The sequence below is a fragment of the Moschus berezovskii genome, chromosome 2, assembly GCF_049115385.1.
Source record: "Moschus berezovskii isolate FMDL1 chromosome 2, NW_MosBer_1.0, whole genome shotgun sequence".
In the NCBI taxonomy this organism is placed as follows: Eukaryota; Metazoa; Chordata; class Mammalia; order Artiodactyla; family Moschidae; genus Moschus; species Moschus berezovskii.
In genome coordinates, this window is record NC_142461.1 from 75,340,642 (window position 1) to 75,366,740 (window position 26,099).

General features: G+C 41.0%; 2 protein-coding genes across 5 annotated transcripts in view; both read right to left on the minus strand.

Annotated features, from left to right (window-relative positions):
* The window catches only part of ZRANB3 (zinc finger RANBP2-type containing 3), a 302,617-nt gene that overhangs the window by 28,108 nt on the left and 248,410 nt on the right, over window positions 1-26,099 (minus strand). For all 4 annotated transcript variants that reach the window (XM_088829053.1, XM_055397579.2, XM_055397578.2 and 1 more), the window contains exons 13-15: window positions 11,558-11,963; window positions 7,361-7,555; window positions 3,392-3,474 (exon numbers count right to left, since the gene is read on the minus strand). In XM_088829053.1, coding sequence (XP_088685179.1) covers window positions 3,392-3,474; window positions 7,361-7,555; window positions 11,558-11,963 — 684 coding nt within the window. The remainder of the gene's footprint in view (window positions 1-3,391; window positions 3,475-7,360; window positions 7,556-11,557; window positions 11,964-26,099) is intronic.
* LOC148778548 (TATA box-binding protein-associated factor RNA polymerase I subunit D-like) lies at window positions 16,153-19,954 on the minus strand. Its single transcript, XM_088842308.1, is given in 1 exon segment — window positions 16,153-19,954. A coding segment is annotated over 1 exon segment (822 nt). The 5' UTR covers window positions 18,109-19,954; the 3' UTR covers window positions 16,153-17,286.

Sequence of the window (26,099 nt, forward strand, 5' to 3'; positions counted from 1 at the left end):
CCAGGCCCTCTGAGAGCCCCCACTACATTTGGTCTAAGGGTAAGCCATACCATGTAGAGAGGTGTCATCAGTCAAACATGAAGTATTTTTTTTATAAAGCGAAAGAAGAAAAAAAAAAAAAGAAGAATCTCTGTATACAGAAATCTACTGTATAAACAAAAGTTTAAATTCTGTCTAATTCTCTCAGCCAGAAAGAAATGTTACAGTTACCACAATCACTCTGGGGAAAGAAAAATACACAAAAAGTACTTACATAGTGATTAAAAGTTCAGATGTGTAATTGTTATTCTGGCTGGGGTTCTGGCTGAAGTGAACTCCCATTAGACATGGGGTTCTGGCTGAAGTGAACAGTTTAGAGGTATACTATTAACATGACATAAGATGCTAAACATCTGTTACTGCTCTTCCTTTTAAAGGGTGTTCTTTTAGGCACTGAGTGGGGGTTTTTGTACAAATTTCTGTTTCTAGATTTTATTTCAGGTCTCCTAAGGTGAATAGAAAAGCTTTCTTCTGAACTCTCCTATAGCTGTGAAAATCCCTGTTGACATTTGACCTGCTTAGTGTCTCAGGTTTAGAAAACTGATTGAATAATGTTTCATGGCAAGGGGACACGTAAGTATTTAGAAGAGTGGTAAAAATGCACTCGAGACTGTTGAAAGAGGTCAGGAAGGTGGCTGCGGTATTTGCTTGGTGGCAGGCACACTGCTTTTCATACTGCTCAGGGGGTTCTCATACGGATGTGAGTTGGACCATAAAGAAGGCTGAGCGCTGAAGAATTGATGCTTTCAAACTATGGGGCTGGAGAAGACTCTTGAGAGTCCCTGGGACAGTAAGGAGATCAAACCAGTCAGTCGTGAAGGAAATCAACCCCGAATATTCATTAGAAGGACTGGTGCTGAAGCTGAAGTTCCAATACTTTGGCCACCTGATTCGAAGAGCCAACTCATCGGAAGACTCTGATGTTGGGAAAGATTGAGGGCAGAGGAGAAGGGGGCGCCAAAGGATGAGATGGTTGGATGGCATCACTGATGCAGTGGACCTGAGTTTGAGCAGAGTTCTGGGAGATGGTGAAGGACATGGAAGCCTGACATACTGCAGTCCATGGGGTCACAAAGAGTAGGACACGACTTAGCAACTGAACTACAATGAAGGCACACTCTACCCTCTACCATTTGCAGTTCCTCTCCAGTCTCCACCAGAGGAGAAAATACCCTGACAGGATGATCCAGGATGCAGAGCCTTCACTGTACACAGTAAGAAGTTTAAGGGCTTCTGAATCCGTGTGTGTGCTCTGCCTGGGGTCTGCCTTCTGGATTCTTGACCTTCTAGCCCCTGGGAGAGCCATTCTCTGTTATTCTCAGCTGATGATCTCACGAGGGGCAGGAGGTGGCCAGACACTTAGACCTGTCTCTAGAGGAGCAGAGGGCTTCTTTGTACTCCCCGAGTCTAGAAGTTCCACATGGCAGACCAAGGCTGAAGCCTTTAAGGGAAACGTGTCCTGCCTATCTTCATTCTTGATGTCGCTCTTGTCATTGGTCCCCCAGTGGAGGCTGCTTGGGGTTTCCGGTATTCATGATCCTAGCCGTCTCCTAATCTTCTAGCAGTATCTTCTAATATTCAGTTAGAACTGAAGATTATTACAGGGTACACCATCTATCTGTATCTATGTGGTTTAGCAAAAAACCCATAATTGAGTTTGGGCAGGCCCAACCTCACTTATCTTTAAAATGACATTATTTCAATAGAATGGCCCATGTGCTTAAAAACTCACAAATCCTATTTTATGATACTTGTAAAGATTAGAAGTTTGAAACTGTAGATCAAGCAAAAGTGTTCATAAATCTCAGTAATTTATTTTTTCTCAAACACTCATACTAGTGAACCTTGGCCAAATATTCTCACATGGTTTCCAAGACCCTTTCAGAGGATCCTAGTGCAACGCCATTTGCCTTTTCCACTGTTATTCTCTTAGGAATGTTCAGGGAAGTCTTCCATACAGAGGCAGATCTGAGAATCCCACTGTCTTCTATTATGACTTCAGGAGAAACTGCTAAAGATGTAAAACAATGGCCCTGTTCTCAGTAAACATTATTTTTGTTTTGGAAATTATAATTATTTTTCACAGAGATATGCTTTTTATGTCAGTATGCAATGGACTTATTATTGCTAGTTTGTTAATTATTATTTATTTATTCATTTATTTTTGGTTGGGCTGGGTCTTCGCTGCTGCGCTGGGCTTTTCTCTACTTGTGTTGAGTGGGAGCTGCTCTTACAGTGCACAGCCTTCTCCTAGGGGTGGCTTCTCTCGTGGTGCAGCACAGGCTCCAGGCACATGGGATTCGGTAGCTTCAGCACATGGGCTTGGAGGCTGAAGCTTGCAGCCTCTAGAGCACGGGTTCATTAGTTGTGCAGCACAGGCTTAGTTGCTCCACGGCATGAGGAATCTTCCTGACTCACGGATTGAACCCGTGTCCCCTGCATTGGCAGGCGATTCTCATCCACTGTACCACGAGGTAAGCCCTATTATTGCTAGTTTCATGTGGATAAATGAATATTTTAAAGTGTTTCTATTTTAATTTCAAATACAGTAAATATCAAGAAATATAACCCACATAGGGTTTCCCTGGTGGCTTAGTGGTAAAGAATCTACCTACCAATTCAGGAGACATGGGTTCCATCCCTAGGTCAGGAGGATTCCCTGGAGAAGGAAATGGTAACCCACTCCAGTATTCTTGCCTATAAAATCCCATGGACCAGAAGCCTGGTGGGCTACAGTCTATGGGGTTGCAAAAGAGTTGGACACGACTTAGTGACGAAACAACAACAACATAACCTACATAAACAAAAGGTCTTTGGGTCCCCAACAAATTTTAGGAGTGCTAAGAGGTCCTGCAACTGAAAAGTTTGAGTGCTGCTAACCCAGGCTATGAGCAGTCATATTATTAAAGCCTCCGAGACTTTACTCAGCACGTATGGGCAGACTTAGGCTTCCATGAGGATGCTACCATTGCTGCAGGATCAGTGCAGGATCAGTGCAGGAGGCAACTCGGAGTGAGACTGCACCAGGGCCAGGCACTGTGCTAAGGGCCTCCCAGGAATTAGCCATTCTGTCCTGGCAACGACTGTTCCTTATTTTACAGTTGAGGAAACAGGCACAAGATTCCACAGTCAGTAACAGATCTGAACCTAGGCACCCTGGCCCTAGAGTCTGCACTCTTTAACTACCAAGCTGTTTGCCACTCATTGTCTTTAGATTTAACAGAGGAATCTGAGAATTAGCTTTAAGTAGGAAAAGAACTCACTACCCATCTCACTGCTAATAAAATTATCTCCATTGGAACATGAAAAAAGGAAGCCTTGTGTATGTTTCCAGAATCCACATGATGCCTACCTTAGTATAGACGTGAATCCGGTCAGTATTCTTACTTGCACAAAACATCAGGGTGTCATACACTGGCCAGTTCTTCAACTGTCCTAATGAAGAAAATAAAAAAGAACCTGAAGGCATATCTACCCTCTGTCCAGAACAGCTAACTTAAATCCTATGTGGGTTAGGACGATGTAAGAGTTGTATCAAATATATCAGCACATTTGACAAAGAACATGTACCTAGGTGTGAAATAAAATATGGCAGGTGATCTAAGAGCATATTGGCTTATATGGTAACCAGTTGCTTTGGAACTTTTGCTAACAAGAAAAAAAAAAAAAAAAGAAATTCAGCATTTGCTTAAAAAAAGATAAGAATTAGGCATAAGGGAGAATTTCCTACCCTGAAAGAGTCCTTATCAGTGCTGAAGGAATCTAGAATCGATTCCTATTGCTACAGAGAGTTTAAGCTGAGACCGAATGAGCACCATTTTGGCTATCCGAGGCAAGACTGCTGTCGAGGGCCACTTAGATGACCGCGCCGCCCGGAGCCTCATATTCACAAAAGGCGACGAGTGAACAGGATGCCTTTCTCATCATCTCTCTTTATTTTTCTCTCAGTCCTACTGACCAATCTATTCTGCAGAAAGGATAGGGTTATCCGAGCAGATCTACATAATAATTAGTTAGCACTTATCAAGCACTTACAGTGTGCCTGGTACTGGTCTAAGTACTTATATTAACACCTCTCAGAAACAAGCTGTGCATCTTACAGAGGAGGGAAGCAAGGCACATTAATCTGCCCAAGGCCACTGGTAACAGCCCAGTAATCTGGCTCCAGAGCCTATGCTCTTAACTTCTGCCATGGTTCCTCAGTGACCCTTTAAAGTATTTTTCCAGATCCACAAGTCTGTGACTTATTTGCAGTATCATCTATTTGAATATTTCTAATCGAGATATCAGTCACTTTACAAACTTAGATTGTGGATTATCCCCATATTTCATAAATTCAAAAATGTATGCTTTCCCCACACTTTAATCTCTCTGAGATTGGCATGTCTTCCAGTCCACAGCCTCGGCATTTTACAACTATGGTTGGCCAGGTGACAGTTGTAAGGTAGTTTTCACTGCCTGAGATGAGCTCAGTCATAACTACAACACTGTTGTCACTTCGACACTACACTTGAGATATATGCACTGTCATTTCTGAGTGTTGATTTTGATTACTTTCAAAATGTCTTCAAAATGTTTTACTATGGTTTTGGATTGAAATGAAAAGTTATCATGTACACCAAAAACTTGCATACAGGATGAGAAAGCATAAATTTGTTATTAAAGAAGCAAACATGCCATGTGGAGGAATACCAGTTACTGTGTCATAGCTAAACTGGCAGTTTCGTTCGTTCTTTATTTTGGCTGTGGGTCTTCACTGCTGAGCAAGCTTTTCTCTAGTTATGGCAACTGGGGGCTACTCTCTAGTTGCAGTGCACAGGCTTCGTATTGGGTTGGCTTCTCTTGTGTGGAGCACAGGCTCTAGTCTATGGGCTCAATAGTTGTGGCACACGGGCTTAGTTGCCCCAAGGCACGTGGAATATTCCCAGAGTAGAGATTTAACTTGTGTCCCCTGCATTGGCAGGTGGATTACTATCCAGTACACCACCAGGGAAGTCCCATCTTTTTCTTTCTTAATGTACATAAAATAAGTGCCTATCATAATCACTGTCTCCAGATTTGAAGAACTATGGTTAATGCTAAAAGATCAGAAGTCACTCTTTGATAAAAAGCCATATGAGAACAACTCCAAATCAGCTGATGCTTTTTGGTAGCTACTAGTTACATCAGGGAATGTATTTTTCTTTTCATTTTTTTCATGAAGTATAATTTAATGGTTCCAAACACCAGACAGCATCTTTTGAAGATACGGCCTTCCTTCCAGACCCTTAGAATTCCAGTTAAAATGAAGCTACAATTCCAGAGTGGTATACACCACTCTGGTTCTAAAAAAGCGTATGTGGGTAGAAGCATTTTACTATAATGTCCCTTCTCCTTCTTCTGTTTTTCAAGGAAATCCGTGTTAGTGGGCAGATGTGAAGAATATCACTTTTGCAGCCCAGTGATCTGAGAAGTAAAGAGAGAAAAAAAGAAGAGGGAATAGGTGTAGAGGAAAATACCAGCACTGTCTACTGGATAAGGCAATGCAAATTTCACCAGCAGAATAGAATTTCTAAAAGTCTAGTGATTTTTGAAAAGAATGTGTAAGTAAAGCTAACATACATGTTCATCAAGGGACCAATTTGTAACTAACAAGCAAGTATTTCCTTGCTGTAGATGGAGAGTCTCATGGCCCAGCTGACGACAATGCCAGTCGCTGATTCTGGGTCTGATGTTTTGTTCACTGACCTGGACACTGTCCGAGAGCAGTGGTTTCATCCACACTGGGGGCACTGTCATAGCACAAACAAGGGAACTAGAGGCAAAATCCCAAGTCCAGATGGTCAGAATCTTAAAGGCCATTAAAATTAACAGACCTGAACAGAATCTATTGTGAGATAGTTCTGGGAAGACCTTGAGGAATTAGAGGAAAGCTGAGTACAGAAGAAAGGAAGATGCCGAGAGTTTAGAAATACTTAATAAACATTTCATTTTAGAGCTATGAATCCAACGCTGAATTATATCTATGTGGTGGCTCAAACGGTAAAGAATCTGCCTGCCAACGGGAAGAGCCCTGGGGGAAGGGAATGGCACCCCACTCCAGTATTCTTGCCTGGAGAATTCCATGGACAGAGGAGCCTGGTGGGCTACAGTTCATGGGGTTGCAAAGAGCTGGATATGGTTGAGTGACTAACACTTTTATTTTTTTAGAGCTATGAATCCAACTCTAAACTATATCTATATTTAACAGCAACTAACTTAAAAGAAAAACTTCGACAATCCATCCCGAACACTTTGGGGTTGTTACAATGAGACATCAACCTGTGGGTTCCTATGGTCACAAACTGAGCAATGAAGAAAATGACCCCATGGTACTCACAGTCTTTGGCCAGCGGGCCCATAAAGACTGTGATGGACGACACACAGGCTGGTATTTGCCAACCACTGCAGCCATAAGTAATGAATGGAATCAGTGAAAGAAGTAAATAAACCTGAGACACTACATGGCTGGTTGGTCCTCAACACAGTCATGATTCACACAGTCTTGAAATTATGTTCCTTAAAAACATTTTACTTAAAAAAACAACAACCCTCAAAACTCTAAATATAAAATATGCTGATTAATTATAGCCACTTAAAAGAAATTCACGTGTATGGGTTTCATAGTGGTACAGTGGATAAGAATTCACCTGCCAGTGCAGGGGACACAGGTTCGATCCTTGGTCTGGGAAGATTCCAGATGCTGCAAAGCAATGAAGCCCGTGGACCACAACTACTGAGGCTGTACTCTTGAGCCTGCATGCTGCGACTACTGTGCCCATGTGCCTACAGCCTGTTCTCCACCACAACGAGAAGCCACAATGGAGAGAAGCCCCAACTTGTTGCAACTAGAGAAAGCCCACATGCACCAACAAAGACCCAGTGCAACCAAAAATAATAAAAAATAAAAGAAATTCACTTGTAAAGGATTAATGATCTCCCAAGTGGCTGTCAATTATCTGTCAATCTTATAGCAATCCATGGTGTCCAAAAGAACCCCCAAATATCAAAACCACGCTCTCATTGCAAGAATGGGCCGAGCTTGGTGGAAGCTGGGCAACAGGCCGGAGACAACACATGTAGCCCATATGAGTTTAGCTCTCTCAGTAACATCTGAACACCAACAGCTCTGCTTTTCTAGCCATCTGGTGTTTATGTGTGTAGTTACAAATGGTTGGTATTTTTAATATAAAAGGAAATACAAGAAACCTGGAACAAGGTAATAATCACGAACCTATTAACAGTGTTCCACGTCTAAGCATATGGTTTTTACTTGGATCCTGGAAATGGAAAGAAGACTTACCATCACCTGGCTGGGGGGTGAGTCTGTCATCACTCTCAGTTTTTGAAATTTCTTCCTTGCTCTCAGCTAACGGTTCAGGTGCTGAATGTGCCAGGACTTGTTTCTCCCCGTCAGAACTAGTCTGAATTTTTTCAGAGGTGTCCTGAGAATCATCTTTCTCGTTTTTGTTTTTATTCTGGGTGTGGCTGAGGCTATCTATTTGTGGAACAAATTTGTACAACAAACAAAATAATTTATGGAAAACAAATAATTTACACTTATATTTAGCTAAAGTCATAGTATACCCTAAAGCCAGTACAGAAAGTAGAGTTTAAAAATGTCACAGCGAAGTTGTACAAAAAGAAACAAAGTCAGCAACATCTGTTCATTCTTTCTAAACATTTATTGGGGATCACCAAGTGAAAGAGATGGGAATACCAGACCACCTGACCTGCCTCTTGAGAAACCTGTATGCAGGTCAGGAAGCAACAGTTAGAACTGGTCATGGAACAACAGACTGGTTCCAAATAGGAAAAGGAGTGCGTCAAGGTTGTATATTGTCACCCTGCTTATTTAACTTATATGCAGAGTACATCATGAGGAACGCTGGGCTGGAAGAAGCACCAGCTGGAATCAAGATTGCCAGGAGAAATATCAATAACCTCAGATATGCAGATGACACCACCCTTATGGCAGAAAGTGAAGAGGAACTCAAAAGCCTCTTGATGAAAGAGAAAGAGGAGAGTGAAAAGTTTGGCTTGAAGCTCAACATTCAGAAAACGAAGATCATGGCATCTGGTCCCATCACTTCATGGGAAATAGATGGGGAAACAGTGGAAACAGTGTCAGACTTTGCTGATTGCAGCCATGAAATTAAAAGACGCTTACTCCTTGGAAGGAAAGTTAGGACCAACCCAAATAGCATATTAAAAAGCAGAGACAATACTTTGCCAACCAAGGTCCGTCTAGTCAAGGCTATGGTTTTTCCAGTGGTCATGTATGGATGTGAGAGTTGGACTGTGAAGAAAGCTGATCACCGAAGAATTGATGCTTTTGAACTGTGGTGCTGGAGAAGACTCTTGAGAGTCCCTTGGACTGCAAGGAGATCCAACCAGTCCATCCTAAAGGAGATCAATTCTGGGTGTTCACTGGAAGGACTGATGCTAAAGCTGAAACTCCAATACTTTGGCCACCTCATGCGACGAGTTGACTCATTGGAAAAGAGTCTGATGCTAGGAGGGATTGGGGGTGGGAGGAGACGGGGACGACAGAGAATGAGATGGCTGGATGGCATCACCGACTCGATGGACATGAGTTTGAGTGAACTCCGGGAGTTGGTGATGGACAGGGAGGCCTGGCGTGCTGTGATTCATGGGGTCGCAAAGAGTCTGACACGACTGAGCGACTGAACTGAACTGAACTGAAGTACCACTGTAGGTGCTGGAAAGGCAGAGGGAACAAGTCAGAAAGGTCCCTGCTTCCTAGAGATTCCATTCCAAAGGGCAGAGATAAGCAGGCCAAAAAAAAAATAAACAGGATCTTTTCTGCTAAAGAGAATAAGTGAGTAAGAGGATGGGATGGGAGGCTCCCTGGAGCTGAGCTGCTCAGGGATCTGGAAAGCCTGGCCCCAGGGGGCCTGTATTCTTGGCTTAGAGCCTTAGTGTCACTGGAAGCCATTAAAGGGTTGTAAGCACAGGAATGTAATGATCTAAGTTTTTAAAGGATCCCTCCATCTGCTGTGGAGAGAAGGACCAGCCTCAGGGAGGCGTCAGAGAGAGAGATGCTGGTGGCTTCCAGTGTGATGGTAGCAATGAAGATGTAGTGACTGGAATCAAGGTACTTTGTAAAGCTTACACTAGCAGAACTTCATGAAGATGGGAGGACAGGGAAAAATCAAAGATGCTGCCTCTAGGTTTTTAGCACAATGTAGGGAAGACAGGGGGAAGAGAAGCTTTGGTGTTAGATGTAGTGACTATGAATCAAGAGTTCCATTTTGGACATGTTAAACTTGAGGTACTCCTTAGACATCCAGGTGGAGGTATTATGTTGGTCACTGCATACATCCAATCTGGAATTGAAATGAGAGATACAAATCTGGGAGTATGAAGTGTAAGATGCAGAGGATCAGCAATAGATGTTAAGAACAAAGGACAAGACAAATGTTACATACTGACACAAGAGTGATCAATGCTTTTGAATTGTGGTGCTGGAGAAGACTCTTGAGAGTCCCTTGGCCAGCAAGGAGATGAAACCAGTAAATCCTAAAGGAAATCAACCATGAATATTCATTGGAAGGATTGATGCTGAAGCTGAAGCTCCGATACTTTGGCCACCTGATGAGAAGAACCAACTCACTCGAAAAGACCCTCATGCTGGGGAAGATCGGAGGCAAAAGGAGAAGGGGACGACAGAGGGTGAGATGGTTGGATGCCATCACTGACTCAATGGAAATGAATCTGATCAAACTCTGGGAGACCGTGAAGGACAGGGAAGCCTGGCATGCTGCAGTCCGTGGGGTCACAAAGAATCAGGCAAGACTTGGTGACTGAACAACAGAAAGTATGTACGTTAGAGCAAATTAATGTACTAGAGACCACTAGTCAGCAACTTTACAAGACTTTCCAGTCCTGTATCCTAATATCGCTCATTTAATGTTTTGAATTCACTGTTTTCTCAAAGTGTTACATGACAGGTATTGATTTTAAAATTTAGATGAATTGGAATTCTGCTTTTTAATACTTTTGGGATGCATCCAAATCAAGGTTGGAAATGATTATGTCAAACTGTAGTAGTATTAATCTAATAATTATAACTATTATATATGGTAATATCGCTGTTACTTGGAATATGTATTGTTCTAAAATCAGATTGTTTCATATTTACAAAAGATGTTTTGTTTTTTTAGACTGCTTGACAGTTTGCTTATTAAATCATGGTTCTAGAAATCCTCATGTTGCTCTTGGTATCATAAAGAAAAATCAGAACTTATAAAACCCTATTAAACCATGACTTTTATTGCTCAGTCATTCAATTTATAGACTTTGTGTGAAATAATATTATTCTGTAGTCATGAGATACTTTATTTTTATTGCCTGCAGCAGTTGGAAATTGAATGAGATAATGCAAATTGTGGGAGATATTATATGGGATAAGCTTGTGGCTCCAATTTAGTTCATAGACAACAGGTGTCCACGTTACAAATATAATCACCCAGATGGCAGACTTGTCAGTTTTGGGAGGAACACCCAGAATCAAAGGAGGAAAGACTCAGCTACTGATTACATTTTCTTTCAGATCAAAATTAAGGCAGAGGAGAGCAAAGCAAGCAGGAAGGAACTAGAGCAGTAGAGTTTCTATCTTTGCTGAGTCTCTGTTAATGTCAAGACTGAAGAATTCACATATGATGGGAAAGTGTGTATAATCATTACACACTTTGATAAGATTTTATTTATAATTTCTTCTAGTTTCCAAACTCATCCACTTGGCATTTTTAGTTACCATAAAAATGGTCTCTAAAACTGGAAACAAAGGAATACTGATGATGTTTTCTTAAGACAACCACAGTTGTTAATAATCACTTCAAAAATAAAACACCAGAAAACGGCATATCATGCAAGCAAAACAAACTGAGGTATGTTTATGATTTCTAGTTTTAAATAGCATGTTTTAGAAAAGAATAAACTCATAAAACAGACGTGAGATTTGGTTTTTAAAAGAAGATCAATAGAGGAATTTTTATGATTTGTCACGGGAGAAAGATGGCACAATAAAGATTTCAGTAGGCAAAGAAGCTACACTGGATTCATTCTGCTATTTAAACAAAATAATCTACAATTTCTTTAAAAACAAGTATTATCTACAGAGGAAAGAAAACAGCAGGTCTATGGCTATAAGGCATATTTGCTGCCATAGCAACAGAGCTTCTATTCCTGCCCACTGAATTCACATCCTGCTGGCATTAATCAGAAATGTCCATTTGTGCCAAATTAATGCCATGTCACAGACGCTGGGGGATATACATTCTTGACAGAACTGGGAGCTTTTCACATTCCACAAGGGGATAAATTCAGTCTTCACTATGTGAAGCTCTTCCTCCAGCTTAAACGCTGAAGTCGGAACCCAGTCATGGATCTCTGATGACAGCAGTTGTCTCTAAACACACAGGTTATCTGAAGACACCACTGCTACCCGCCTCATGGTCGCCCTCCATGTACTCACCAGCGCCGCCGCGCGGACTCGCACACATTTCACAGTAAGGTAACATGGAGTTATTGACGTAGGTGCAGAAAGCACACTGCCAGCCCTCACCACGAAGGGTTGGGGTAGTGGCCTGGGCCTTGGCTTCACCAGCCCCGACCACGAGCCGAGCTTCAGCCTGCCCAGGCCGGCATGGTTTCTCCTCAGGGGGCCTGCAAGGGTCATCGATGGTGACCGATTTCAGTTTTTTAGCTTCAGGTTCAAGATCACTTTCATCATCTCTTGTAGCTGATTTTCCAGCGTCTGCTGGCACTATAGTATTTTTCTCCTGGGATACCCTTGATTCATCATAGGAGGACTCCAACTGTCTTTTCTTAGTGTTTGGTAAAAAGAATGATCGAATATCACGCTGTTTTTCTTTTTCGAACTAGGAAAAAACAAAGTTATTAAATTAAGAGGCTATTGAGTGTGTTCTTCCTAAATGAAACAGCTTAACAAACTTGTCATTAACCATATTCCTCTATCTTTTGAATACCCTACTGGAAATGAATTCAATCCTGCGATGACTCTTCATATATACATATATGCAGAATACCACTATTGTCTCCATATCCTTTGCATCTAACTTTTTTTTAGCACTTACAACATGTGAAGCATTTTATGTATATATCAACTCATTTAATCCTCATGCTAGCTCTGTGAGGCAGGTACTATTACTCTTCCCAAATTTCAAATGACAACACTAAAGCATTAGAGAAGTCAGGTTACTTGGCTACAGAAGTCATATAATAAAAATATACTTTGGCCTCTAGACGTATGTCAGGGAAAGGAAGCAATTGTGCGTTTAAATATTTCAAGTCAATCAAGACTTGAAAAATGTTTCCATGCCCAAACTATAAACACAAACAATGTTCATAAACAATATATTTTTCATATTAAAATAGTTTCCTGGCCAAGGAATATTTTCAAATAGCAGGAAAGATATGAATTAGAACAGCTTCTTTAATAGAGATAATTTAATAATTATCTTGTTTCTAAGAAACAGATTTCTCTTTTCTAAAAGCAGCAACTTCATGATCTCATGTTTTTCATCTTCTTTTCAATGTGTAAATTTCAACCTCCTAATTAAGAGAAAGGATAACAGCCATTTCCACAGCTGATTAGCCAGCAGTTAAGGTAACTTAAAGGAGTTTAATTTTAGAGAAGTCCTGCTAAGGCCTGATTTGGGTACATGGTGGGCACACACTGTGGCAGACTGCACTTCCAAAATTGGCCAATTCTTATCCCATTTCACACACTTGTCTCACACTGTCACACTGATACACCGACATTTAGAGGTGGGGTCTGTGTTCTTTTCCCTACAACCTGGGTGGACTTTTGTAACGGTGTCAGTCAACAGAATGCCGTGCAAGCGTTGCTGTGTGACTTCTGAGGCTCGGTCATTGAGGCTAACAGGGCATCTGGCACTCTCCCCTTCTCCTTATCTTTCGGGAGGGACACTAGCCTTTGGAACACTGCCACCGTGTTGTGGGGAAGTCCAGGCCACACCGGAGAAACCACGTATGGGTATTCAACTATTCAGCTGCATGTGGGCCCCCCAGTGACAGTCAGCATCAACTGTCAGACATGTGAGTGAAGAAGCTTTCAGATTCCAGCTCCAAGTCTTGGGATCGTCCAGCACAGGCCCCACTTCTCAGGGAGCAGACGTGTCATCTCCACTGTACCCAGGCTGGATTCCTTATCCACAGAAACCATGAGAAAAAATACACAACTGTTGTTGTTTTAAGGCACTAAGTTTTGGGGTAAATTATGCCACAACAGATTACAGATATTATAATGACATCCAAATATTGCAAAGAGAAAGTTTACATAATCTTATCTGATTGGGTCATTTATTTTTCTGGAATTGAGCTGCAGGAGTTGCTTGTATATTTTGGAGATTAATCCTTTGTCAGTTGCTTCATTTGCTATTATTTTCTCCCATTCTGAAGGCTGTCTTTTCACCTTACTTATAGTTTCCTTTGCTGTGCAGAAGCTTTTAATTTTAATTAGGTCCCATTTGTTTATTTTTGCTTTTATTTCCAATATTCTGGGAGGCGGGTCATGAAGGATCCTGTTGTGATTTATGTCGGAGAGTGTTTTGCCCATGTTTCCTCTAGGAGTTTTATAGTTTCTGGTCTTACATTTAGATCTTTAATCCATTTTGAGTTTATTTTTGTGTATGGTGTTAGGGAGTGTCCTAGTTTCATTCTTTTACAAGTGGCTTGACCAGGTTTCCCAGCACCACTTGTTAAAGAGATTATCTTTTCTCCATTGAATATTCTTGCCTCTCTTGTCAAAGATAAGGTGTCCATAGGTGCATGGATTTATCTCTGGGCTTTCTATTTTGTTCCATTGATCTATATTTCTGTCTTTATGCCAGTACCATACTATCTTGATGACTGTGGCTTTGTAGTAGAGCCTGAAGTCCGGCAGGTTGATTCCCCCAGTTCCATTCTTTCTCAAGATTGCTTTGGCTATTCGAGGTTTTCTGTATTTCCATACAAATTGTGAAATTATTTGTTCTAGCTCTGTGAAAAATACCATTAGTTTGATAGGGATTGCACTGAACTTATAAATTACTTTGGGTAATATATTCATTTTCACAATATTTATTCTTGGGCCAAAGAACTAAACAGAAATTTCTCCAAGAAGACATACAGATGGCTAACAAACACATGAAAAGATGCTCAACATCACTCATAATCAGAGAAATGCAAATCAAAACCACAGTGAGGTACCATTTCACGCCAGTCAGAATGGCTGCTATCCAAAAGTCTACAAGCAATAAATGCTGGAGAGGGTGTGGAGAGAAGGGAACCCTCTTACACTGTTGGTGGGAATGCAAACTAGTACAGCCACTATGGAGAACAGTGTGGAGATTCCTTAAAACACTGGAAACAGAACTGCCATACGACCCAGCAATCCCACTCCTGGGCATACACACCGAGGAAACCAGAATTGAAAGAGACACGTGTACCCTAATGTTCATCGCAGCACTGTTTATAATAGCCAGGACATGGAAGCAACCTAGATGTCCATCAGCAGACGAATGGATAAGAAAGCTTTGGTACATATACACAATGGAGTATTACTCAGCCATTAAAACTAATACATTTGAATCAGTTCTAATGAGGTGGATGAAACTGGAGCCTATTATACAGAGTGAAGTAAGCCAGAAAGAAAAACACCATACAGTATATTAAAGTTATGACCAACCTAGATAGTATATTGAAGAGCAGAGACATTACTTTGTCAACAAAGGTCCGTCTAGTCAAGGCTATGGTTTTTCCAGTGGTCATGGAAGGATGTGAGAGTTGGACTGTGAAGAAAGCTGATCACAGAAGAATTGATGCTTTTGAATTGTGGTGCTGGAGAAGACTCGAGAGTCCCTTGGACTGCAAGGAGATCCAACCAGTCCATTCTAAAGGAGATCAGTCCTGGGTGTTCATTGGAAGGACTGATGCTAAAGCTGAAACTGCAATACTTTGGCCACCTCATGCGACGAGTTGACTCACTGGAAAAGACTCTGATGTTGGGAGGGATTGGGGGCGGGAGGAGAAGGGGACGTCAGAGAATGAGATGGCTGGATGGTGTCACCAGCTCGATGGACATGATTTTGAGTGAACTCCGGGAGTTGGTGATGGATAGGGAGGCCTGGCGTGCTGTGATCCATGGGGTTGCAAAGAGTTGGACACGACTGAGTGACTGAACTGAACTGAACTGAATGCATATATATGGAATTTAGAAAGATGATAACGATTACCCTGTATACGAGACAGCAGAAGAGACACAGATGTGTAGAACAGTCTTTTGGACTCTGTGGGAGAGGGCGAGGGTGGGATGCTTTGGGAGAATGGCATTGAAACATGTATATTATCATATGTGAAATGAATTGCCAGTCCAGGTTCGATGCATGATACAGGATGCTCGGGGCTGGTGTACTGGGATGAACCAGAGGGATAGGATGGGGAGGGAGGTGGGAGGGAGGTTCAAGATGGGGAACCCAGGGCAGATTCATGTCAATGTATGGCAAGACCAATAAAATAATGTTAAAAAAAAAAAGAAAAGGGAAAAATAAATAAAAGAAAAAAAATCTGTATTCTTTAGTAGTGCTGAATAAGAAAGATTTAGCAAATTAATCAAGACAGAAGGAATAGTGGTTACTGGGAGCTGTGAGAAAGGGAAGAATGGAGTTATTGCTAAATGGTTATGGAGTCACTGTATGGGGTTTGAAAATAGCGGTGTCAGTTGCACAACACCTTGAATGTAATTAATGTCACTGAATTATACACTTAAAATAGTTAAGATGGCAAACTTTATAATAATGTACATAATCACAAATATTTTAATTTCTAAAAAAGGAAAAAAGGTAGGAAGAGAAGAAGGAATACTTATGTTGTTCCTATATTGGTATAATTAAATCATATATTTTAGGAAAAAAGTCCTCCCTCAATAATGTACAACTTTGATTTTGTATGACTACTATTTATATACTCATATACTATTACAAAGTTATCTAATAAGTTGTGGAAGTTACAGAATTTAGACAAAAATATGAAGAATGAAATCAACCATGAGAAAAGATTTTTAAAACCATGCACAAGAGAAATTCTAAGAAAAGGGTGGAGGAAAGCAGGGAAATTATCAGACTCATGGAGTTTGGTGTTAAAAAAAGTAACAAAGAAACAAATATACATTTAAAGAGAAAGTTCTATTTCATACAACAGCCCTGCAAAGAGAACTCCTTGAACTTTGAAAATATTGGCAAATGTTCAGCAAATGTGAACAAATTCTACCAGCTATTTCTAGTTAAACGACAATGATTTTACAAGAGAGGTTTCTGAGTCCTTGTACATGTCTCAAAATGACCTGATTTTGCCCTAACCCTTGGTAGATTTGCTGGGCAAACAATTCTCCAAAATCTTTAAAGAAATTGTTCAATTTCTTCCAACATCTGATGATACTGACAATGTTCCTTTGTAGCTGCAAACTCTTTCTTCATTTTATAGAGGCTTTTGGAACCTTCTTTGCATCCCTGCTATTCTAAAATTTCACAGTGATCTATGCCTATATGTTTCTCTCTGTGTCATCTGTATGATTTCTGCTCAGCACCTAGGATACCCTATTAATTTTGTATAGTATTGAGCATCTCTAGTTCTTGGACATTTCTGTTCTTTTTTGGTAGTTTCTCCCTCTTCTTTTTCTCTCTTCTGCTTTTCTGGAATTCCTGTTAGCAGAATGTTGGACCTGGACATTTACGTCATCTTTTACTTTCATATTTTCCTTCTTTGTGTCTTTTTACCTGTTGGTAATGGACAGGGAGGCCTGGCGTGCTGTGATTCATGGGGTCGCGGAGAGTCGGACACGACTGAGCGACTGAACTGAACTGAACTGAACCCTCTAAACGTGTTTAGCTCTATTTTATCTTTCAGTGCTTCCATAAAATTATATTAGTTTGGCAGTCATATTTTCTTTAAACAGTAGGACTTTCATTTATTATTTGTCAAGTCAATCTCTGCAGTAACAGCCTCAATTTTTTCTACATAATTTTTCTTATAATTACTACTTCAGGAGTTTCACAAATCTTTATAAGTATTCTTTATTTTTTTACAGAGTTGTGTTTTTCTAAGACTGGCATATATATTCACCCTTATCATCATCGCTTTTATTCTGTTTACCTTGTCTGGTATTTATAATCCTATCTCTCTTCAGGCCATTTTGTCCTCTGTCCAGTGTTTAGATTTTGATGTTCTCTTTTTAAGCAGAGCAGTTTCTTCAGTATATTCCTCTTGATCCAAATATATATTCTTCTTCTTTGGAAATTCAGAACTTATTATGAAATAACTATTCTCCACCAACTTAATATCACATTCATCATGTTCAAGGTTTGCTGCAATCTCCTCCTCTGCTGCTGACTCTTCAATAGGAGAGAGAGAACCATCATCATCCAAGTATCTGTATCTTCAACTATCAAGTTCTTCTTTTTCTAAATCTTCAGCAACATTCATCTGTTTCAAGGATTCCTTGAGGTAGTATTCATACTTCAGTTTTTCAAGGTAGTTAAAATATGCTTTTGCCACTGCTTGCTCAAAGGTTAAAATTTTTCTCCAAGGTAATGGTCTTCTTCCATTTTCTGATTCTAAAAATGGGAAACCAGGTCTCTTGTCTTTAAATTGTTTCTCAGTAATTTGTGAGTATCTAGTGGTTCTCCTTCCTTTTGGTCTTCCTGCTGATCTTCCCGTTGGCTTGTATTTCTTCTTTTTACGTTTACGTTTCTTATTTTTGAATCTTTCAAAAATAGCCTTTAAAGTCAGTGGTCTTGGCTCTATAGATGAGTCACTAGATGACTCTGTTGCTTGAGTACTTTTGGGTATGTTAACGAATTTTCTAATAGTGTTTCTTTGCCTCCGTTTAGGTGGGTCAGGAACACACTGAGTTTTAAATAAGCTGCTACCAGACGAAGAGTTGTCACTTTGATTCTCAGTTTCCACAGCTGAAGCAGATGCTGTTGTGTAGTTAAGAGAATCCATTCTTGATCCAAGTCCCTCTCAAATTATCTTTTGCTTTCAATAGATTTGACCATATAAAATCTGGTAAATGGCCTGCTCGGCACGGGCCTCTGCTGCGGACAGCAATCTACCGACCATAGCACTCCGAAAGGCAGACAGCAGGCTCCGCCACGGCGCAGGAGGAAAGGCCGGGGATGCCGCGTGCCCAAGCTAATAGTGGGGCGGAAGTCTCCGGCAGTCATATTTTTAACATGTAAAATTTCCTTCTTGTTTCTTTTTCATAGAATTTTGATTTTATTTGTATGTGCAGTATCATCTCAAATCTGAAGATACAAATTGGTTTTTGAAGTTATCTGTAGGATCAATTTTTGTACTAGTTTATTTTGTTCACCTTTTCTACACCACAGATTTCCTTCTCAAATGTCCAATGACCTCACACAGAAGAATAATGGAATAGGAGGGCTGCCTGGGAATTTAGGACACATGGGCTTATCACCAAGAAGACCTGGTAGGACATACTGATTGAACGGGAGGGGTGACGAAGATGGAAGAGACTACAGTGCTCCTCAGACTCCTAAATTTCTGACTTATGACACTGTATGGATGACATTTTCAATTATCATAACAGGGAATATAGGAAGATAAATGGGCTTATTATTGTCTAATTATCTTAGAATAGAAGGCAAAAAGAGAAGAGATAAGGAAATAAAAGTTTACTTTTAGATATGTATGAGGACTGGTGGGTGCCAGGGTGGTGAATTACAGGAAGCAGGTCCACAGTTGAAGGGAAAGAAACATCTGGATGCATGTGTGGGAACCAGTGAACAGAGGGAGGAGGGGGTACAAAGTCATGGATGGAAAGCAGAGGGATGTTAGGAGTGGACTGAGGAGGAAGAGATACCAGGGAAGGAAACAACAGCAAGAGTAAGAAGGGTGGGAAAGCCAGGAGACCAGTGGTGTTAGTGTGCTCCTGTGCTTTGGTTTCGCCTCATGATCCCAAGCACTCAGAAAAACCCATGTCCTTCAGATTGTTTTAATCAGACCTGAGAGAGTTTCTTATACTTTTTCCCCTCTGTTTTCTCTTTTATTTCTGGAATTTCTATTAGGGAAAATCTTCTGATCATTTGATTTTCTTTGCTTTTTCTCACATTTTTTCCCCACCTCTGTTGTTCTACTTTCTGTGTGATTTCTTCATTATCTTCCTTTTTGTCCTAGTCAGATGATTATTTTCTGATGTTACAGGTTCGCTTTCTAAGAGCTTTTCCTTGTTCTTTGATTATTCCCTTTCCTTATTCCTGTTTTGTGGGTGCAGTACTTTTACTTCTTGTGAATATGAATGGAAGGTTTTTTGTTTTCTACAGTTCAGTTCAGTCTCTCAGTCTCAGCCCCTGGAGGATGAATTGTTAATCTGAACTTTTTTTCAGCCTGAGAACTTGGGACACAGTTCAGGGCTCATGCTTCCCAGAGGTGTGCTTCCCTTGTACTGTGTCTCCACCGGAAGTGAGCCCTGTAATACTCTCTGCTGCTCACTTTGGGGTGAGAAGTAGGAAGTCCCATTATGGCCTTGGGTTTTGGCTGGTTTCTTTAATACACCTTTTTACCAAATTTTACTGGGGTGCTTTCAGGCACTTACAGGTCTATTAATAAAGCCAGTTCCTTTTTATTCACAAGGCTATTACCAGGTGGAAGTCCCCTTTGTCAGGGACTCCCAGCTGGAGTGTGGGGTACTGAACTCCACCCTGAACTCCTAACAGTGATCGTGGTAACAGAGAAAGAAAAACTGCAGACATTTCACAGGTAGTATCATCACAGTGAGGCCTGGGAGGAACTCAGCAGCAGGTGCAGGAGAAGTAGAAGGAATTGAAGCAGGCATTTAAAGGAGATTCCATAACTAGAGGCATGCAAGTAGGTAAGGGCAGGACAAATAGAAGCCATAGGAAGTGATCCAGTTTAGTCTAAAACTGAAGAATCCATAGCAGAGGTGTCTGTGTGCATGCTCAGTCACATCTGACTTTTTACGACTCCACAGACTATAGCCCACGAGGCTCCTCTGTTGAAGCCTGGCTTGGAGAATCTTGAGCATCACTTTGCTAGTATGCGAGATGAGTGCAACTGTGTGGTAGTTGGAACATTCTCTGGCATTGCCTTTCTTTGGGATTGGAATGAAACTGACCTTTTCCAGTCCTGTGGCCACTGCTGAGTTTTCCAAATTTGCTGGCATATTGAGTTTTCTTCAGCTCATTACAATGTTTCTGCTTCTTTTCTATCCTTTTTTTTGTTTTACATACTAGTCCTCGCATATTTTGGTTTCTGCTTTGCCCATGAGAGGATTGCCTCCAAATCTGGTAACCTTCACTGTCTATTCACATTTTTTTTTAAACTTTTTACTTCATCTTGGAGTATAGCTGATTAATAATGTTGTGATAGTTTCAGGCTGACAGCAAAGGGATTCAGCCGTACATATACATGTATCCATTCTCCCTCAAATCCCCTCTCATGAAAGCTGCCACTTAACACTGAACAGAGTTCCCTGTGCTATACTGTAGGTCCTTGTTGCTTTCCCATTGTAAATATAGCAGTGTGTCAGTTTGGGATTGACATGTTCCCACCAGAGGTTTTCTTTTTAATAAATTAATTTATTTTAGTTCAGTTCAGCTCAGCCACTCAGTCGTGTCCGACTGTTTGCGACCCATGAATTGCAGCATGCCAGGCCTCCCTGTCCATAACCAACTCCCGGAGTCCACCCAAACCCATGCCCATTGAGTCGGTGATGCCATCCAACCATCTCATCCTCTGTCATCTCCTTCTCCTCCTGCCTTCAATCTTTTCCAACATCAGAGTCTTTTCCAATAAATCAGCTCTTCGCATCAGATGCCCAAAGTATTGGAGTTTCAGCTTTAACATCAGTCCTTCCAATGAACAGCCAGGACTGATTTCCTTTAGGATGGACTGGTTGGATCTGCTTGCTGTCCGAGGGACTCTCAAGAGTCTTCTTCAACACAGTTCAAAAGCATCAATTCTTCGGCGCTCAGCTTTCTTTATAGTCCAACTTTCACATCCATACATGACTACTGGAAAAACCATAGCCTTAACTAGATAGACATTTGTTGACAAAGAAATATGCTGTCTAGGTTGGTCATAACTTTCCTTCCAAGGAGTAAGTGTTTTTTATTTTCATGGCTGCAATCACCATCTGCAGTGATTTTTGGAACCCAAAAATACAAAGTCAGCCACTGTTTCCCCATCTATTTGCCATGAAGTGATGGGAGGCTTATTACTTTACATTATTGTAGTGTTTTTTGCCGTGCATTGACATGACTCAGCCATGGGTGTACATGTGTTCCCTATCATTAACCTCCCTCCCATCTCCCTCCCCATCCCATTCCTCAGGGTCATCCCAGTGCACCAGCCCTGAGCATCCTGTCTCATGCATCAAACCTGGACTGGCGATCTGTTTCACATAAGATAATATACATATTTCAATGCTATTCTCTCAATACCACCCTCGCCTTCTCCCACAGAGTCCAAAAGACTGTTCTATACATCTGTGTCTCTTTTGCTGTCTTGCATATAGGGTCATCGTTACCATCTTTCTAAATTCCATATATTTGTGTTAGTATACTGTATTGATGTTTTTCTTTCTGACTTACTTCACTCTGTATAATAGGCTCCAGTTTCATCCACCTCATTAGAATTGACTCAAATGCATTCTTTTTAATGGCTGAGTAATATTTCCAATCCTGAAAGATGATGCTGTGAAAGCGCTGCAGTCAATATGCCAGCAAATTTGGAAAACTCAGCAGTGGCCACAGGACTGGAAAAGGTCAGTCTTCATTCTAATCCCAAAGAAAGGCAATGCCAAAGAATGCTCAAACTACCGCACAATCGCACTCATCTCACAAGCTAGTAAAGTCATGCTCAAAATTCTCCAAGCTAGGCTTCAGCAATATGTGAACCGTGAAATTCCAGACGTTTAAGCTGGTTTTAGAAAAGGCAGAGGCACCAGAGATCAAATTGCCAACATCCGCTGGATCATGGAGAAAGCAAGAGAGTTCCAGAAAAACATCTATTTCTGCTTTATTGACTATGCCAAAGCCTTTGACTGTGTCGATCACAATAAACTGTGGAAAATTCTGAAAGAGATGGGAATACCAAACCACCTGACCTGCCTCTTGAGAAACCTATATGCAGATCAGGAAGCAACAGTTAGAACTAGACATGGAACAACAGACTGGTTCCAAATAGAAAAAGGAGTACATCAAGGCTGTATATTGTCACCCTGCTTAGTTAACTTATATGCAGAGTACATCATGAGGAATGCTGGGCTGGAAGAAGCACAAGCTGGAATCAAGATTGCCGGGAGAAATATCAATAACCTCAGATATGCAGATGACACTATCCTTATGGCAGAAAGTGAAGAAGAACTAAAAAGCCCCTTGATGAAAGTGAAAGAGGAGAGTGAAAAAGTTGGCTTAAAGCTCAACATTCAGAAAATGAAGATCATGGCATCTGGTCCCATCACTTCAAGGGAAATAGATGGGGAAACAGTTGAAATAGTGTCAGACTTTATTTTTCTGGACTCCAAAATCACTGCAGATGCTGATTGCACCCATGAAATTAAAAGACGCTTACTCCTTGGAAGGAAAGTTATAACCAACCTAGATAGCATATTACAAAGCAGAGACATTACTTTGCCAACAAAGGTCTGTCTAGTCAAAGCTATGGTTTTTTCCAGTGGTCATGTATGGATGTGAGAGTTGGACTGTGAAGAAAGCTGAGTGCCAAAGAATTGATGCTTTTGAACTGTGGTGCTGGAGAAGACTCTTGAGAGTCCCTTGGACTGCAAGGAGATACAACCAGTCCATTCTAAAGGAGATCAGTCCTGGGTGTTCATTGGAAGGACTGATGCTGAAGCTGAAACTCCAATACTTTGGCCACCTCATGCAAAGAGTTGACTCATTGGAAAAGACTCTGATGCTGGGAGGGATGGGGGGCAGGAGGAGAAGGGGATGACAGAGGATGAGATGGTTGGATGGCATCACCGACTCGAGGGATATGAGTCTGAGTAAGCTCCAGAAATTGGTGATGGACAGGGAGGCCTGGCATGCTGCGATTCATGGGGTAGCAAAGAGTCGGACACGACTGAGCAACTGAACTGAACTGAATATTTCATTGTGTATATGTACCAAAGCTTTCTTATCCATTTGTCTGCCGATGGACATCTAGGTTGCTTCCATGTCCTGGCTTGTCTATTCACATTTAATAATAAGATACTAAAATGCCAATGGAAGCTCCAAGTGGGGGACTTCACTAAAGGTCATCGGTGACTGCTTGTCTAGGGATCCCTTTCAGGCTCCATAGCCTTTTCTTGGTCCAGTCAGTTTCTCCAGAAAGGAGTCCTCCAATCTCCTGCCTGGAGGACACAGCAGCAGCTGCCAGTGGCCTGGGGGCTGATCAGGAGAAGGGTGATAAGGATTTCACCACTGATTAAGGAGTCTTACAGTTAATGTGTTTGTTTTCAATTTACTCTCTTACCCCACTCCCTCAACTGGCTCTTCTCTTACATCTTAAAAGAGGAACATTAAAACAGCTAAATAAATGATTAAAATGTCAAAAACAAAGAATACAAAAGATAAAATATACAAAGCAGGACACTGTCACCTCCACTGAATAATTTTTAAATAACATCAGCATCTTTTGTGTCCTTCTACATTTCAAAGAATTTGATTCCAGTTGTCTAAAACATTTTAAGCTCCCCACCAAAAGATAAAACAAAAGATTATTTCAGATTTGTTTATAAAAGAACAATGCTCTAAACAATACAAAACAAAAACGTAAGAAATCTTTCATTAAAAAGTATTCTCAGAGCCTTGAAATATCAGCTTTTATAGTTGATATCTTTGTTTTTAGTTGCTATATCCTGTCTGACTCTGCAACCCCATGGACTGCAGCACACTAGGCTTCCTTGATCTGATCTCTTTAAGCTGTTTTAAAAGAACTGCTTTTACTATGTAAGCAATCACTAGTTTTGGAAACTAGCATTTGAGAAAGTCTCATGAATCAGAAGCCGGTTGAGAATAAAGGTTAGCAGTAACTGATAGCAAAAGGAAAGTGTATATCTCTGCCAGGAGGGTTAACTTACAGTGCCTGGGAGTAGTCAGCAGAGGGGCTATTTTGAAACCACTGCTGCGTGGGTAATAATAAAAGAGACTGGAGAATACGAAATCCAGAAAAGGAGTAGTGGGTGGAAAGAGAATCATTTTATATAATTTTGGGAACCAAAGGATACATTTGGGGTATAATTTTAGAAGGAGAGGACAAGACTTTAATGCTGTGATGGCTAAATTGGACAATGATGATTGTGGTTTCAGCTAGTGGACTGAAGGTCCAAGGTAGTGCCCTGGCCACAGGGCTGGCAGAAGCACAAGTTTTAACAGGAATAATCAAGACTTCGTCTGAGATAATTAGAAACCTGGTGCACATTATCAGTTATGTTTTCAGATTGAAGCCTCTGAACAATCAGGCAAGAAGTTGGCTGGTGTGGTTTCTCTGAAAATAAGTGGCTATAACTGACAGAGAAACAGGTGAGAAAATCTCCTGGACACCTCCTGATGATAATTACATGCATCAGAAGGTGAAGGGTTAAAAGTTTACTGAACATGAGTTAAGACTTGAGATCCACAAAACCTCTCACAAGACCTTGTGGGCCTCTCACAAGACCTTGGATGGCCTTTAATGAGCCTGAGAAACCCCTGAAAGTGTCCATAAAATGTTGTCTGTACTGCATGTGGATTTTTGGAGAGCAGTTCTTTACTTTCTCTATGGTGTCAAAGAGATTCAAGACAAAAGTTAAGAGCCACTGGATTAGAAAATGCACGTGCGGTTTGATTAGCTCCATCTATTTCTTAATTTTCTGCTGTGAAGAGACATTGAGGGTTCATTTGTGAATGTACATTTGAGTGATGAACAAACTCTTTTAAGTGGAAACAAATACATAAATTCTCTTAAATTCTTAATGAGAATCTGTCTAACATCTCTCAATACTTAAAAAAAAAAAACAAAACTGTGATAATACCAGGGCTTCCCTGGTGGCTGGCTCAGTGGTAAAGAATCCACCTGTCAATGCAGGAGACACAGGTTCGATCCCTGATCCAGGAAGATCCCACCTGCTGCAAAGCAATTGAGCTTGTGCAGCACAATTGCTGAGCCTGTGCTCCAGAGCCCAGGAGCTGCAACTATTGAGCCCATGTACCCTAGGGCCCATGCTCCGCAACATGAGAAGCCAGTGCAATGAGAAGCCTGCGCGCCTCAGCTAGAGAGTAGCCCCCGCTCGGTAACTAGAGAAAAGCTGGTGCAGCAACGAAGACACAGGCTAGCCAAGCATAAAAAAATAAAATTATGTATTAAAGAAAAGCTGATATATATACTTAAAAAAAAAAACCTGGACAATACCAAATGGAGTGACTTCTGTGCAGGCATGACACCTCACTGAGCTCATTTATCTGTCCCTCTAACTGGACTCTGAATAGCGTTAAGAGGCAAATGACACGAGAGGCTCACGCAGTCAAAAAAAAAAAAGGGAAATCACTGATGAGGTGAGAAAAAAGCACGTGAATCATAATGACTGGGGAGTGACGGGAGACACTGCTGTGCTGGCAGGACTCAAAGGCGTAATGTCACGCAGGTCAGCTTAAAACAAAACACACCCTCCATGATGTTCTGAGACAAGGGTCTATCATCATCAGCTTTCTCATGGAGATCCCAGCAAGCATTTGGGACATGTATGGTTAACAAGAAGGGAATGACCTTCAGCAAGATTTGTAGACTCAGATACTAAACACGAATGCAAAAGTCTTGCATTTTAGTAAGATGATATAATTACCTTTCTTTTGTACTTTTTCTATTAATTTTAATAAAGTGAATGGTGGATCTACTGATTAAAGCATCTGAATAAAAGGGGATAAGAAATGACTGTAAACAAAATGTTCCCCACATAAGCATGTTTTCTAAAA